This window comes from Cyprinodon variegatus, unplaced genomic scaffold (genome assembly GCF_000732505.1).
Source record: "Cyprinodon variegatus isolate N-32 unplaced genomic scaffold, C_variegatus-1.0 Scaffold778, whole genome shotgun sequence".
In the NCBI taxonomy this organism is placed as follows: Eukaryota; Metazoa; Chordata; class Actinopteri; order Cyprinodontiformes; family Cyprinodontidae; genus Cyprinodon; species Cyprinodon variegatus.
The window spans coordinates 165,830-177,087 of record NW_015151231.1 but is presented as its reverse complement, the minus strand read 5'-3'; the positions used below and the strand labels follow the sequence as shown (position 1 = coordinate 177,087).

The 11,258-nt window shown below is 39.5% G+C and overlaps 1 protein-coding gene across 4 annotated transcripts in view; it reads right to left on the bottom strand.

The window, feature by feature from the left end:
• sdk2 (sidekick cell adhesion molecule 2) overlaps positions 1-11,258 on the bottom strand; it is a 123,198-nt gene that overhangs the window by 33,651 nt on the left and 78,289 nt on the right. For all 4 annotated transcript variants that reach the window (XM_015396146.1, XM_015396144.1, XM_015396143.1 and 1 more), the window contains exons 6-17: positions 9,120-9,231; positions 8,541-8,731; positions 8,239-8,322; positions 7,928-8,122; positions 7,385-7,501; positions 6,925-7,092; positions 4,783-4,885; positions 3,813-3,989; positions 3,587-3,723; positions 2,807-2,954; positions 1,549-1,689; positions 1,140-1,321 (exon numbers count right to left, since the gene is read on the bottom strand). In XM_015396146.1, the coding sequence (XP_015251632.1) occupies positions 1,140-1,321; positions 1,549-1,689; positions 2,807-2,954; positions 3,587-3,723; positions 3,813-3,989; positions 4,783-4,885; positions 6,925-7,092; positions 7,385-7,501; positions 7,928-8,122; positions 8,239-8,322; positions 8,541-8,731; positions 9,120-9,231 (1,755 nt within the window). The remainder of the gene's footprint in view (positions 1-1,139; positions 1,322-1,548; positions 1,690-2,806; positions 2,955-3,586; positions 3,724-3,812; positions 3,990-4,782; positions 4,886-6,924; positions 7,093-7,384; positions 7,502-7,927; positions 8,123-8,238; positions 8,323-8,540; positions 8,732-9,119; positions 9,232-11,258) is intronic.

Below are 11,258 nucleotides of genomic sequence, written 5' to 3'. Positions count from 1 at the left end.
TTGTGGTCATTTGTAATCATCAAAATTAAACGAAATAAACATCTGAAATATATGAGTTTGTATGTAACGTATGAATATAATATACAAGTTTCACTTTTTAAATGGAATTACTGAAATCAATCTACTTTTTCATGATATTCTAATTTTATGACCAGCACCTGTATTGAAGTAACTGGTTTTCTGGCAGTTATTAGGCCTGGTTGTCTCAATTAAAACTGAATCAAAAATGCGGTGAATCATAGATAACTTGAGAATAAACAAAGTAGATAATTGCATACAAAGCAAAGTAAATTCAAATACCATTTTTGATATAACATCCTTCTTTGAATGCAGTTTTACTCTGGCGACCTTGGTCTGATAGTCTTAAACATCTAGGCATCTCAAAAGAGATAATAGACTAAATCAATAATGAGCAAATTCTTTGTCAATGTAGTGCATCTTTAGAAATCAGTAACAAAGATGCAACTGGTATAGGATACCTTAGATTAATCTATATCAAATAGCAGAAATAAAACTAGCAGACATATTGTAATACAGATGCACTAAAAAATAATCCCCAAAGAATAGCAGAAAGATTGGTGAATAATAATTTGCAGGAAAATATTTTTAATTTCTTGCCGACATCTTTTCTCAACAATGGACTTAAATCAAGACATGCAGAAACTTCAAAACAAGGAAAGAAAAACTGCCATTTCTGTGTGTAGCAAAGTAACAACCTTTGTAACACACTACCGCTGCATCTATAAAGATGTTTAACAGCTTGAAAAATGCTATAGGGCAAGTAAGCAGTGTTTCTACAAACCAGCCTTTCTGTGCTGACTGCAAACTTCTAAAATAAGCAACAAAAATACGGCTGCCATAACAACATGGGCACTTGTGTCTCTTTTTAATGCCACTAGAGTGAAAAACACCATGAAAACTCCTAATTTGATCATTAAAGTCAGATTATTACATTAAGTTTTATACATATATCCCACGCTGCAGGCTTTATATTAGCCCCCAAAAACACTTAAGCAAAGACTAAATGGAATATGCAAAACCAAAGAGATTGCCCTCCCTCTTGGTGGAAGTTTCTGATGCATAAATACAACATTTTATTTGAGGCAGTACAACTCATAAGCCCTGTTTGCTGTTTTTACCTCCTTGGAGAGTCCACTCGGTTACTTTATGGCTGTAGATGCCCGTGCCTGCTCCATTGTAAGCTGCCACCTCAATCTCATAGTTTGTCCAAATGATGAGGTCCTCCAGGAGCAGGCTGCTCTGGTCGGGGTTGGTGATGTTTTTCATCTGACAATCCACTGGAAGCCCTGACAGACAGTATCTGGCAGCATTGAGAGTAATTGATAGACACAGGAAGCAAGGACAATACTATATCAGGCAACAATACTAGAAAGATAAGAATGAACATAAATATAAAAGAGACATGCTTATCAGCTATTGAAAATTGATAAAGGCAAAGTTTTTTATTAAAACACATATTTTAGCAAAATCCATAGAACCTATAGTAACCATCCTTGGAAGGAAAATAAAAATGGCAGGTTGTTTTACCTGATGATGTAGCCCTGAAGAGGTCCATTCTGATGGCCCTCCGGTGGTGGCTGCCACTGGATCATTATAGACTGATTGGTGCGGCCACTTGCAATGACAGTCTGGGGTGGCGCGCTGGGAGGCTCCTCGGGTAGAGTCAGTCTAAAGCAAAATGGAAAGCAAAAGAGAGAAGATAGGTACAAGAAGAGACAAGGAGAGGAGCCATGCATTAATTATCACGTTTCTGCATATTTCTATCCCATTTCATCATAGCTCATCAATTCATGGTAAAACCTTTCTTTTCTATTCCTTTCTTTAAACACTCCATGCAGAAAAGTTGGGGAAGTAGGGTCATGCTTTAGCCCAAAACATATTCCCCATACTGCTGTCCGCAGAGGGACCACTCGCTGTGGCAAAGAAAAGATCAAAGAGGCCGAGGCGAAAGTGGAGCGGCTCGATGGAGAGAATGATAGCAAAGAACAAGAAGGAGAGATCCATGAAGATTTTTCTTTTAAGTCAATTTAAGATGACATCTTGATTTCTTCCCAATGTGCTGGAGCAGCCCTCTGGAGGAGATAAAGCAGAGTGTTTAGGATCAAAGAGGTGCCTTGGAAAAAAAAATGTTGCTCTCACTGATGCAGTAACCACCCCTTCCCCCTTGTTTGGCGCATTCATAGGGGAATTCTGCAAATGAGTGCCTGGTTGAAAAAAAGCTTTGCATTGGGCTATGGTTGTTTTCAGTCACAGGTGAAAAAGAAGTGAATGTTGACATAGATCATGTCTAACAGTTGTGTGTACAGGAGAATAACATCCGATCTTGTTTGAGTTTGCCCTTTATGATATTGTTTGGTCTCGCTAATCGACAGAATCCACCTGAGAGTCTGTTTTTGCGTGTCTTTAAAGCCTCAGTTTATTTCTCTCATAAAGCCCTGCAACGACAGTTGATATGAAGAAAAGAGATGGAGCTGGGTCAGTACACCCATCGAATCTTCATAAAGCGCATTTGCAGCTCATTCACATTTTATCTTGGGAAAAAAAAGGCCCATCTAAAAGCTGGCTCATCACCCCCTCAATCGCACAGGAGCAAAGAGCAAAAAAAAAAAAAAAAAAAAATGGTGTTACAGGATTTTCTATTGAACTGCCAAGATAAGACGTGGGGGGAGAACGAGTTGTTCCAAGGCAATAAAAGCCCTCCAAGTGCAATACTTTTCTCCGGATCAGTGTACAAATTAACTTATACAGACTCCAAGCAGTGTTTTAGGGCTTTTAGAGTACCCACCGATCCGTCTCTTTGCTGAACTGGCCTCTTCCCACATCATTGACAGCACACAGGCGGAACTGGTATGAGCGTGCAGGGATGAGACCACCAACAACCACCCCAGTAGACTCAGGCTCTATGTTAGCCAACAGTACTGTCCAAGGGGCATCTGAAATAGAAAACATGAGGTGATAAGTCTGTAAGCAAAACAAAACAAAACAAAAAAAGAAAATTCTTTGGATAATAGGGAGTCTTCATTTGCATCTTTTATGTGCAGGAAAACTCAAATTGAAATTCTGTGTTATTTCTGGGATATTGTTGTTTATTATTGTTTCATTTTCAGTGATGATATTGCTGCTATCTATCCAAACAAGTAATCTATTTCACATGCACTACCTCCAAAGATCAGATTGCAATTCAATTATCTAAAACCCAGATCCCATCTGCATCCTCAGATTCATTTCCTTTTTAATGAGGTGTCATTTTCTCAGTTTAGCCTCAGCTTAAATGAGAAATGGTCGAACAATTTACTCGCTATAGGTGAAAACATTATAACTGCTTTGATTTTATCTGGAGGAATAATAAAGGAGATAAGAGCAGTGGACATCAACACGGTTTTGTTCCCAAGGTAGAAAGTGGGTGCAGCAATTCAGTTATACTTAAGGGATAAAAATATGCGCCTGACAATTTAAGGTAAAAAAATATAATAAAGAAATATATTTAAATGGTTTATGGTGTTAGAACAAAGTAGAAACCTGACTTAAATATGACAAATAAGCAGCATTTAAAGGAAAAACGTACTGTTTTCGGAGACCTCCAGGATGTACCGGATCAGGGGGCTGTTTCCATCGAAGGCCTGGGCCCAAGTGAGGTTAATGGCCCTCCTTTCCGTGTTACTTAAAACTGCAACTGGGTTCTCTGGAGCATGTGGCAGCTGCCTGTATTAAGCATATGTGTATTTTCAGATTAAAGCAAGTAAAAAAACAAACAGACATTAAGATCAAAATTATCTCGAGAAGTTGCAGACCTGACTCTGAGGTGGGCACTACGGGAGTCATTGCCTCCAACCGAGGTTACCCTGCAGGTATATGTTCCGATGTCGCCCGACCACGTTTGGGAGATGTGGAGGGTCCCATCAGGATCCAGACGCAGGCGGGGAGACAGGTTCACGTCAATCACCGAGCCGCTCTTCTCCCACACATGTCTGCAGGGTTGAAAAGCGTGGAGTACACACATTCACTAAGTCTCACACATACACCAGCTTATGACTTTCCATAACACTCTTTACTCCCAAGTGTTGTGACAGTAAATCTGTTTTCCTTGTGTCAGATCATACGGTAAACACAGTAGCTGCTGACACTGATGAAAAGCCTCGTGAAGTGGGTAACAAAGTGTTCTGAATCTGGAAAACATCTCTCTCTGTCTCTGCCACCCATACGGTACGTAACATATCATCCAACCCTTCCACTGCATGTCGTGTCACACATTCACCCTTACATATGATCCCTCTTATGCATGCATTGGGGCATGCATGTGCCACAAGCCAGTGTGATTAATTGCAACTATTTGGGCTCTCCAGCTAATCTTCTCTGTGTTGCATTTAATTAAAGCTGCTGTCTGAGGTTATTACGCTGTTTACATATTCATCTGTTTACCCTGCAATCTGATCAATGTCGCAGGCCCACAGGTGACAGGCACTCTAATCACTGGGCTCCCAAGACATCATTTCGCTCCCTCAGAGACAGATGTGTGCTCTCTATCATGGTTGCAACTGTCTCAAAAGTGAGGAGAGGCCATGAACTAATTTCTCAATCTCATCTTTAGCTCAGATTCTTTTCATTGGAGGCTTTCCAAGGCTGGATTATCATCACAAGATCATTTCCAGATTTCATAAACTAATTAAATCCAACACTCGTAGTCAAGTTTGTTTTTTCGCACAGCAAATACTTCCTATAATGTCAGCCATTAATTTAAAATGCAACAAAAATGAGAATTACCTTACGGTGACGCTGAGATCATGGGTTACACCACAGGTCATTACAGCTTTGGTTCCCTTAATGACACTCTGGTCTTGTGGTGGTTTAGTGATGCGGGTGCGTGCTGTGAAAAGACCGAGAGGCTGGTGCTTAGAGACTACATGTTTGAACAGTGGATTTAACAGAGCTTAGTGGACTGGATTTCATCTTTTACTCAGTGTCTGTCAGAAGCAGGATAAATCATCACAGAGATTTCAATAGGTGCTTTCAAAGGCTGTTCAAGGACTAATAGTTTGTATTCATTCACAGTAAATAAGACTATGTTACCCTAGTGATTACAGGAGTTCATTTAATTATTCAAAAAAGCCTTGGTTTGCTATAAAGGATGTTCACTATAAGGAGAAAAGCAAGCCTTGCTTAAGCACGATTATGACCCTGTCATAATCTCCAGGTGTTAGGCTATACAGTATTTTTCATCTGATTTCATATTTTCCAATATTTTATTGCTGTTTATCATGTTCTAAAACAACTTCCCATTTTCTAGGTTTTGCCTTATTAGTTTCCTTCTGTGCTCTTTGTTGTTAGGTGTCTTTTTGTGAGTTTTGTTGTATTTTCCTCTGCATTTAGCTTTGAGGTTTATTTTACTTTGAGTTAATTCTATTAGGGTGCTATTTTAGATGCCCTATTAGCTCTGTTTAGTTCCATTCATGCTTGATGTTAGTTTATTAATCAAACTCATTTTAACCACCTGTTCCCTCTGCTATACTTTATATCAGAGGTCAGGGATTAGCGGACCGCGGTCCGGATCCGGACCCACCTGCTGGCCAATCCGGACCCAACCTGATTTAAATCATTTATGAATTACTGAATGTTGTCCAATGACAATGTGTCTAACTTCCCTTGCCCTGCTTCACCTGTTAATATGGCTAACAAATGAACACCTTGATATGTGATTGATAATGGCTTCGCATGGTTTAAAAATCTTGCAGGGCAGCATAAAGCCCTCTTCTCTCATTGAGCCATAAAAAAGAAAAAAAAAACCAAACAAATAAAAAACAGTCAGTTGTGTTATATAGAATATGTGAATCAGGAAATTGTCTATATACCAAACTGAACAATTGCTGTTCTCTACACTTTAGATTTTATAATGGAAAAATGTTCTATTTACTTTTATATTTAAAATTCAATGTATAACATTGAAGCATAAAAACCTCATTTTATTTAAGTGTTAAATTCTGTTTAAAGTAACAGATTATAATTAAAAATCTCCAGGACTTTACTGGTTGATTATTTTCTTTATTCGGATTCAGCTGATTTTTAATTGGCTACCCCTGCTTTATATGCTTCCTATTACTAACTGTTCTCAGCTGGATTATTACTTGTTTCAGTTATTATAAAGCCTTTTTCATGCTATTACTCATGTCTAAGACTAGATCTTCTTTTAACTTATGCTCCAAGCCTTGTTCACCTTTAAAGTGCTTGGAAGTTTTTTTTTTGTTGTTTTTTATTTAAACATTTGCTCTGCCTTTCTTTGTGCATTTGGGTTCACTTCAAAAACCTAACCCTTACAGACTGTCTCCATATAGATTCTGGCTCATTGTCTTGCTGTAACGCCCACCATATTTTATTTTTCTTCAAAATCCCAGTTGACTGTATTAGAGTTTTATCAGTAGTATCTAATATCTGACAAGTGAATATTCTGAAACACCCTTCAACATATTTTCCTTTTGCAGAAAAGGTTCAGACTTTTCATTTCATTTTGCATCAGCTTTTATCTCTGTGCCATTCCACCTAGAAACACCATCCAGAGGTAGACTTTTTACCAACAAATATAAAATGGCTATCACAGCATCATAAGAAAGTGTGGATTTCTGCTGTTAGATTTCAGAAAAAGACCACTGAAGAAAACTGGCAGTTCTAGCTTTCTATTTATTTGTGTCAATGACATTTAAATGAGCATAAGAATCAAACTAAGCTGCCAATAGTAAAAACTCTGGATAAAGACACATTTAGGCTTATATTCTAAAGTATTTAAGTAGCATATCTAAATTTAATTAAATGGTATCATTAGAAACATATGAGATAAAAATGTATCTAATCAATACTTGTTTCCCAGCTTATAAGCATTCTTAACACAATGTGAGTCTGAGCAGTTTCTCTTACCCCACACCACTAGGTCAGCTGATGCTTCATCAATACCCCTCGAGTTACTGGCCATGCAGGTGTAGGTACCAGCATCAGACAGGTGGGAGGGGCTTATGAGCAGGCTGCCCGACTCGAGTAGGGTGAACCTGGGCAGCTGGACTGAGCCGCTAGCCAAAACGCGTTCACCTGCAGGGAAGGCGAAGGGGTGATTGATGGTTTAGAAAGGAGGGCAGGCAGTGAAAGGGGGAGGTTATCATGGGGCACAGAGAAATAGTGATTAGGGCATTGGAGAAATGTCAGGGAAAACAACATACCAGGGTAAATACTATGGTAGAAGTCAAAAGATTAAGCTTAGTTGGAGCGCATTTATATTCTGGATCTTTTCTGTAGCTCTTTTCTAACTCTGGCAAGTCAAGAAAAAAAAAGAAGCAGCATAATAACCACCCCACAAGGAAGCTCATACTGTTGGCCCACGCACCTTTCTGCCAGGTGATGGCTGGGCGCGGGGCTCCTGAGGTCTCACAGTGCAGAATGACTGACATGCCATCAATCACAGCGCTGTCAGAGGGGCCAGCGGTGATGTTGGGAGCAATACCTGTGTGGGATCAGCCATACACACAAATCAACATGCATACATTCAAAGAAAATCAGGTGAGACAGAGGTGATAATGAGAGACATAAACAGCTTTGTCCCTAATAAAGCAGGCGGCAGCTGAGAGCTTAATAGACTTGACAAAGGGGGCAGCCGTCAGGTCTCATTCCCAGTGACAGCTCTAAGATTCAGACAAGCCACTCTCATCTCACTGTTTTTCCTGCTCAGTCTAATTCAAAAATAGGGCAATAATTGCACAAGCTTCCAGTGTTAGGAATCTGTCACCGCTACAGTAATATATAGATAGATGGGTGTCGGAGGGAAGATAGAGAGAATGTCAAAGGAGGATTAGAAATAAGACAAGAGGCAGATTTACGGGTTCAGAAATAGAAAGACTGAAGGAAAATTAGAATTTCCAAGGAGACGTACTTGTAACAGCCAAGTATGTGTTTGTCTGGATTTCTCCTGCGAGATTGCGGGCGAAGCACTGAAACATCCCAGTGTCATCTGGCAGAAGGCCATTGATCTGCAGACTGCCTCCAACCAGCACCTTGTACCTTGGGATCTTCACCGGGCTGATGGGCACTGCGTCTTTATACCAAACAATGTCTGGCTGTGGCGTTCCTACGGGAGAAAGATTTCTGTCTCAAAATGATCTCGTTATTTTCTGTTAGAATTTCATGCTTTCGTTCACTAATGCTTTTTTTGCACATGCAGCAACATAGAGAAAAATAACCAACCTCGGGCCTGACAGGGTATATCTACCACCTTCTCCATCTCTGCAGTGATGTGACTCGGTGGCTCTTTTATAAACATGGGATATTCTGTTTGAAAAAGACAGAAAAAAGCACAACTCATCTAAAGCTGTCAATGCTAACTACAAAAGATTATATTTCTTTGAACTCTTCTCTGTCATACACAATATCAGTTAAACTACTAATGGATACTCTCAGGCTAAATTACCTGAACATAAAACTGAGCATGCTGAGGCAATACCTAACCACTCTGTGCAGAGTTGAAGTGTCATCTGTGTTTTAATTACCAAGAACATGCAGGTAGGCACCAGCAGTGACTGAGGGGACACTGCTACTGCGAAGGGATGCCTCGCACTCGTAGTAGCCGCTATCCCTGACTGCGGGCAAACTAATCACCAGCCTACGACCAAAATCCCTGATCCCTGTATTGACCACGACTCCGTCTTTCCTCCAAGTGATGCTCATTTTAACAAGGGGTCTAAAGGAAAGGGAGGGGAAAAAAAGATAAAAAAGGCAGAAAACGTGGGTTTAATACAAACTTTTATGCTGTTTCAAGGTTAAAGAGTGTTGAGGGTGAAATGTGATACATCTGTCATTCTGATTAAGTCTTTGAATTGGTGATAATAGTTAGAATTCAGGGCTGGGATTGTGTGAGATAGAGAGAGCAGAGGAAAGCCTTGAATCAAAGGGAAGAATGGAGGAGAGGTACAAAGCAAGAGATGTGCAAAACACTTTTTCGATCATGTTCAAACAAAAGATTTCCCGTCTCATTTGAATGAAAATATCAAATTTTGAGGGGAGATAAAAGTAGATGTATATTTTTTTTCAGATTTCTTCCAACTACATATCTTTTTGTGAAAGCTTACCTCGCGTTGGCCACACACTCCATGATGGCATCATTTCTCCCGACTGTTACTGTGGTGTTCTTCGGGGGGATGATGATGGAGGGGGCAATAGGGTCCGCAGGTCCTCCAACATCTATTGTATTCATTGAAACACACACACAGAAAAGTAAAACCAATCTGTGAAATCCCTCTAACATCTGATGTAGCCTGTGCATCTCCCTGATACAGCCAACTGAGCATGACTAGGTCCCTACACATAGACTGACAGTCTGTCACTATCACCAGCAGGCAGCAAGCTTTTTTTATAACCCGACTATTAACACCTCTGTCTGTACTCTGGGATCCTTTTTCTTGTGGCCCACACAGCATTTTCCTGTTCAAGGTGTTAGACCAGGTGTTAGAAGCCATTATGTAACGTAATTGAGACAAACACAAAAGGCGATTAAATGCAGCACCATCACTCACTGGTTTCACGGAGCCTCCAGCCATCCATCGATTCACTGCCCTCAATCAGTGATCTCTCTCTGAATCTGATCTCATCCCCCCCTCCCCCACTACCCGGGAGGGACGGCTATGGGCCAGTGAACTCATATGTGTTTGAGTGATTGCACGTTTACGGTGTGCTGTACGTGTGTGCTGCGTGACCGTGTGCTTGCTGGGGCTCAATTTTCAGGGCTAGCGCAGGTTAATAAGGTTCCTAATCAACTTTTTATGATTAGTAATGTTATTCTATGTCACCTCATTTTGAGTCTTACCCCTTTGCGGCTCAGTGTTTAATCTCAACAGTGTTTTAACAAAGCCTCCAATGCAAACACAACCTCTAAATCTGGAAGCAGACCTTCTGATGCTTATTACTGCTGCTGGTTAAGTTACATAGCAGCTTATAATTTCAATGAATTATAATATACTTTTTAAACCTATATAAAGTAAATGTGCAATACATATAAATGTATTTAATGTTAAAAAAAAAAAAAAAACATAAAAGAGAGCTGATATGAGAGGCCAGTTGTGTAGTAGGTTGAGATATTTTGAGTATCCATACAAGTAGACTTAAAATAGACACACAGTTATGTAATTTGCAGCAAATAGCTTAAAGAAAAAGCAAAATATATGTAAGTCTTCAGCATTTTACCGTTTTTTTTTTTAAAGTTTACATACATTAAACATGAAAAAAATGTCATCATTTTTCAGATTTTGAATCATCTATTCAAACATTCTTAAAGGTGAATTTTTTAAAGCAAATTTGAGTTAGTAGGTTTTCTTAAAATTCATTATTGAAACTATTTATATAAGAATACAGCTGACAGAGTCTAACTTTAAACCATCAAATTAAAAAATCTCCTCATAAAACTGATAGGAAAAGAGCCCACATCATGATGCTACACTATGCTTTAAGGTTTGTTACATTTTGAAGGCCTGACTGACTTTATTTTGGTAAAACAGCTCATGCTGCCAAGTAAAGGGCTGGTCATTTTATTCCTAGATGTGTTATGATTTTTGGGGGGTTTTAGTTTTCTTTTGTGTTCCTGTTCTCTTAATGAAATTTTTTTTTTATTGTTTCTAGTTTTCACATTAGTGTTATTCCGTAGTCTTTTATGTGTTCTTTAGAATTACTTCGGTAAGGTGTGATTTGGACATTTATCCTGGGTATTCTTGCTTCTTCATTCAGCTCTTTATGTCAATTACAGTAGTCTTCCTCCCCGAACTCCTTTCTCTTCCATCTGCTTCAGCAATTCCTCTGTGATTCCTGTTCCATTCTTTTCTTTTCTCTGCACTTCCCCCAGTATTTAAACTCTTTGGTTCTAATTACTTACTTGGGATTCTTCCGTTAAATTGCTTCAGTCCTGCTCCTTTTCTACTGTCAGGTACTCCAGGTTATTATTTTTTTACCTGTCTCTTCACCTATGCCCTCCTGCTCTTCTTGTGTCACTTCATCATTGGATAATTGAATCTGCCAAGCTGCTCCCAAAGTTCTGATTTCACTTTGATCTCTCTCTAACACATCGACAATAAGAGCTTGAGGAGATCAATTTTAAAGTTAGGGATCCTCTGTCACTCAGTGCTCTGCCTGCCATCCATCCATCCATCCATCCATCCATCCATCCATCCATCCATCCATCCATCCATCCATCCATCCATCCATCCATCCATCCATCCATC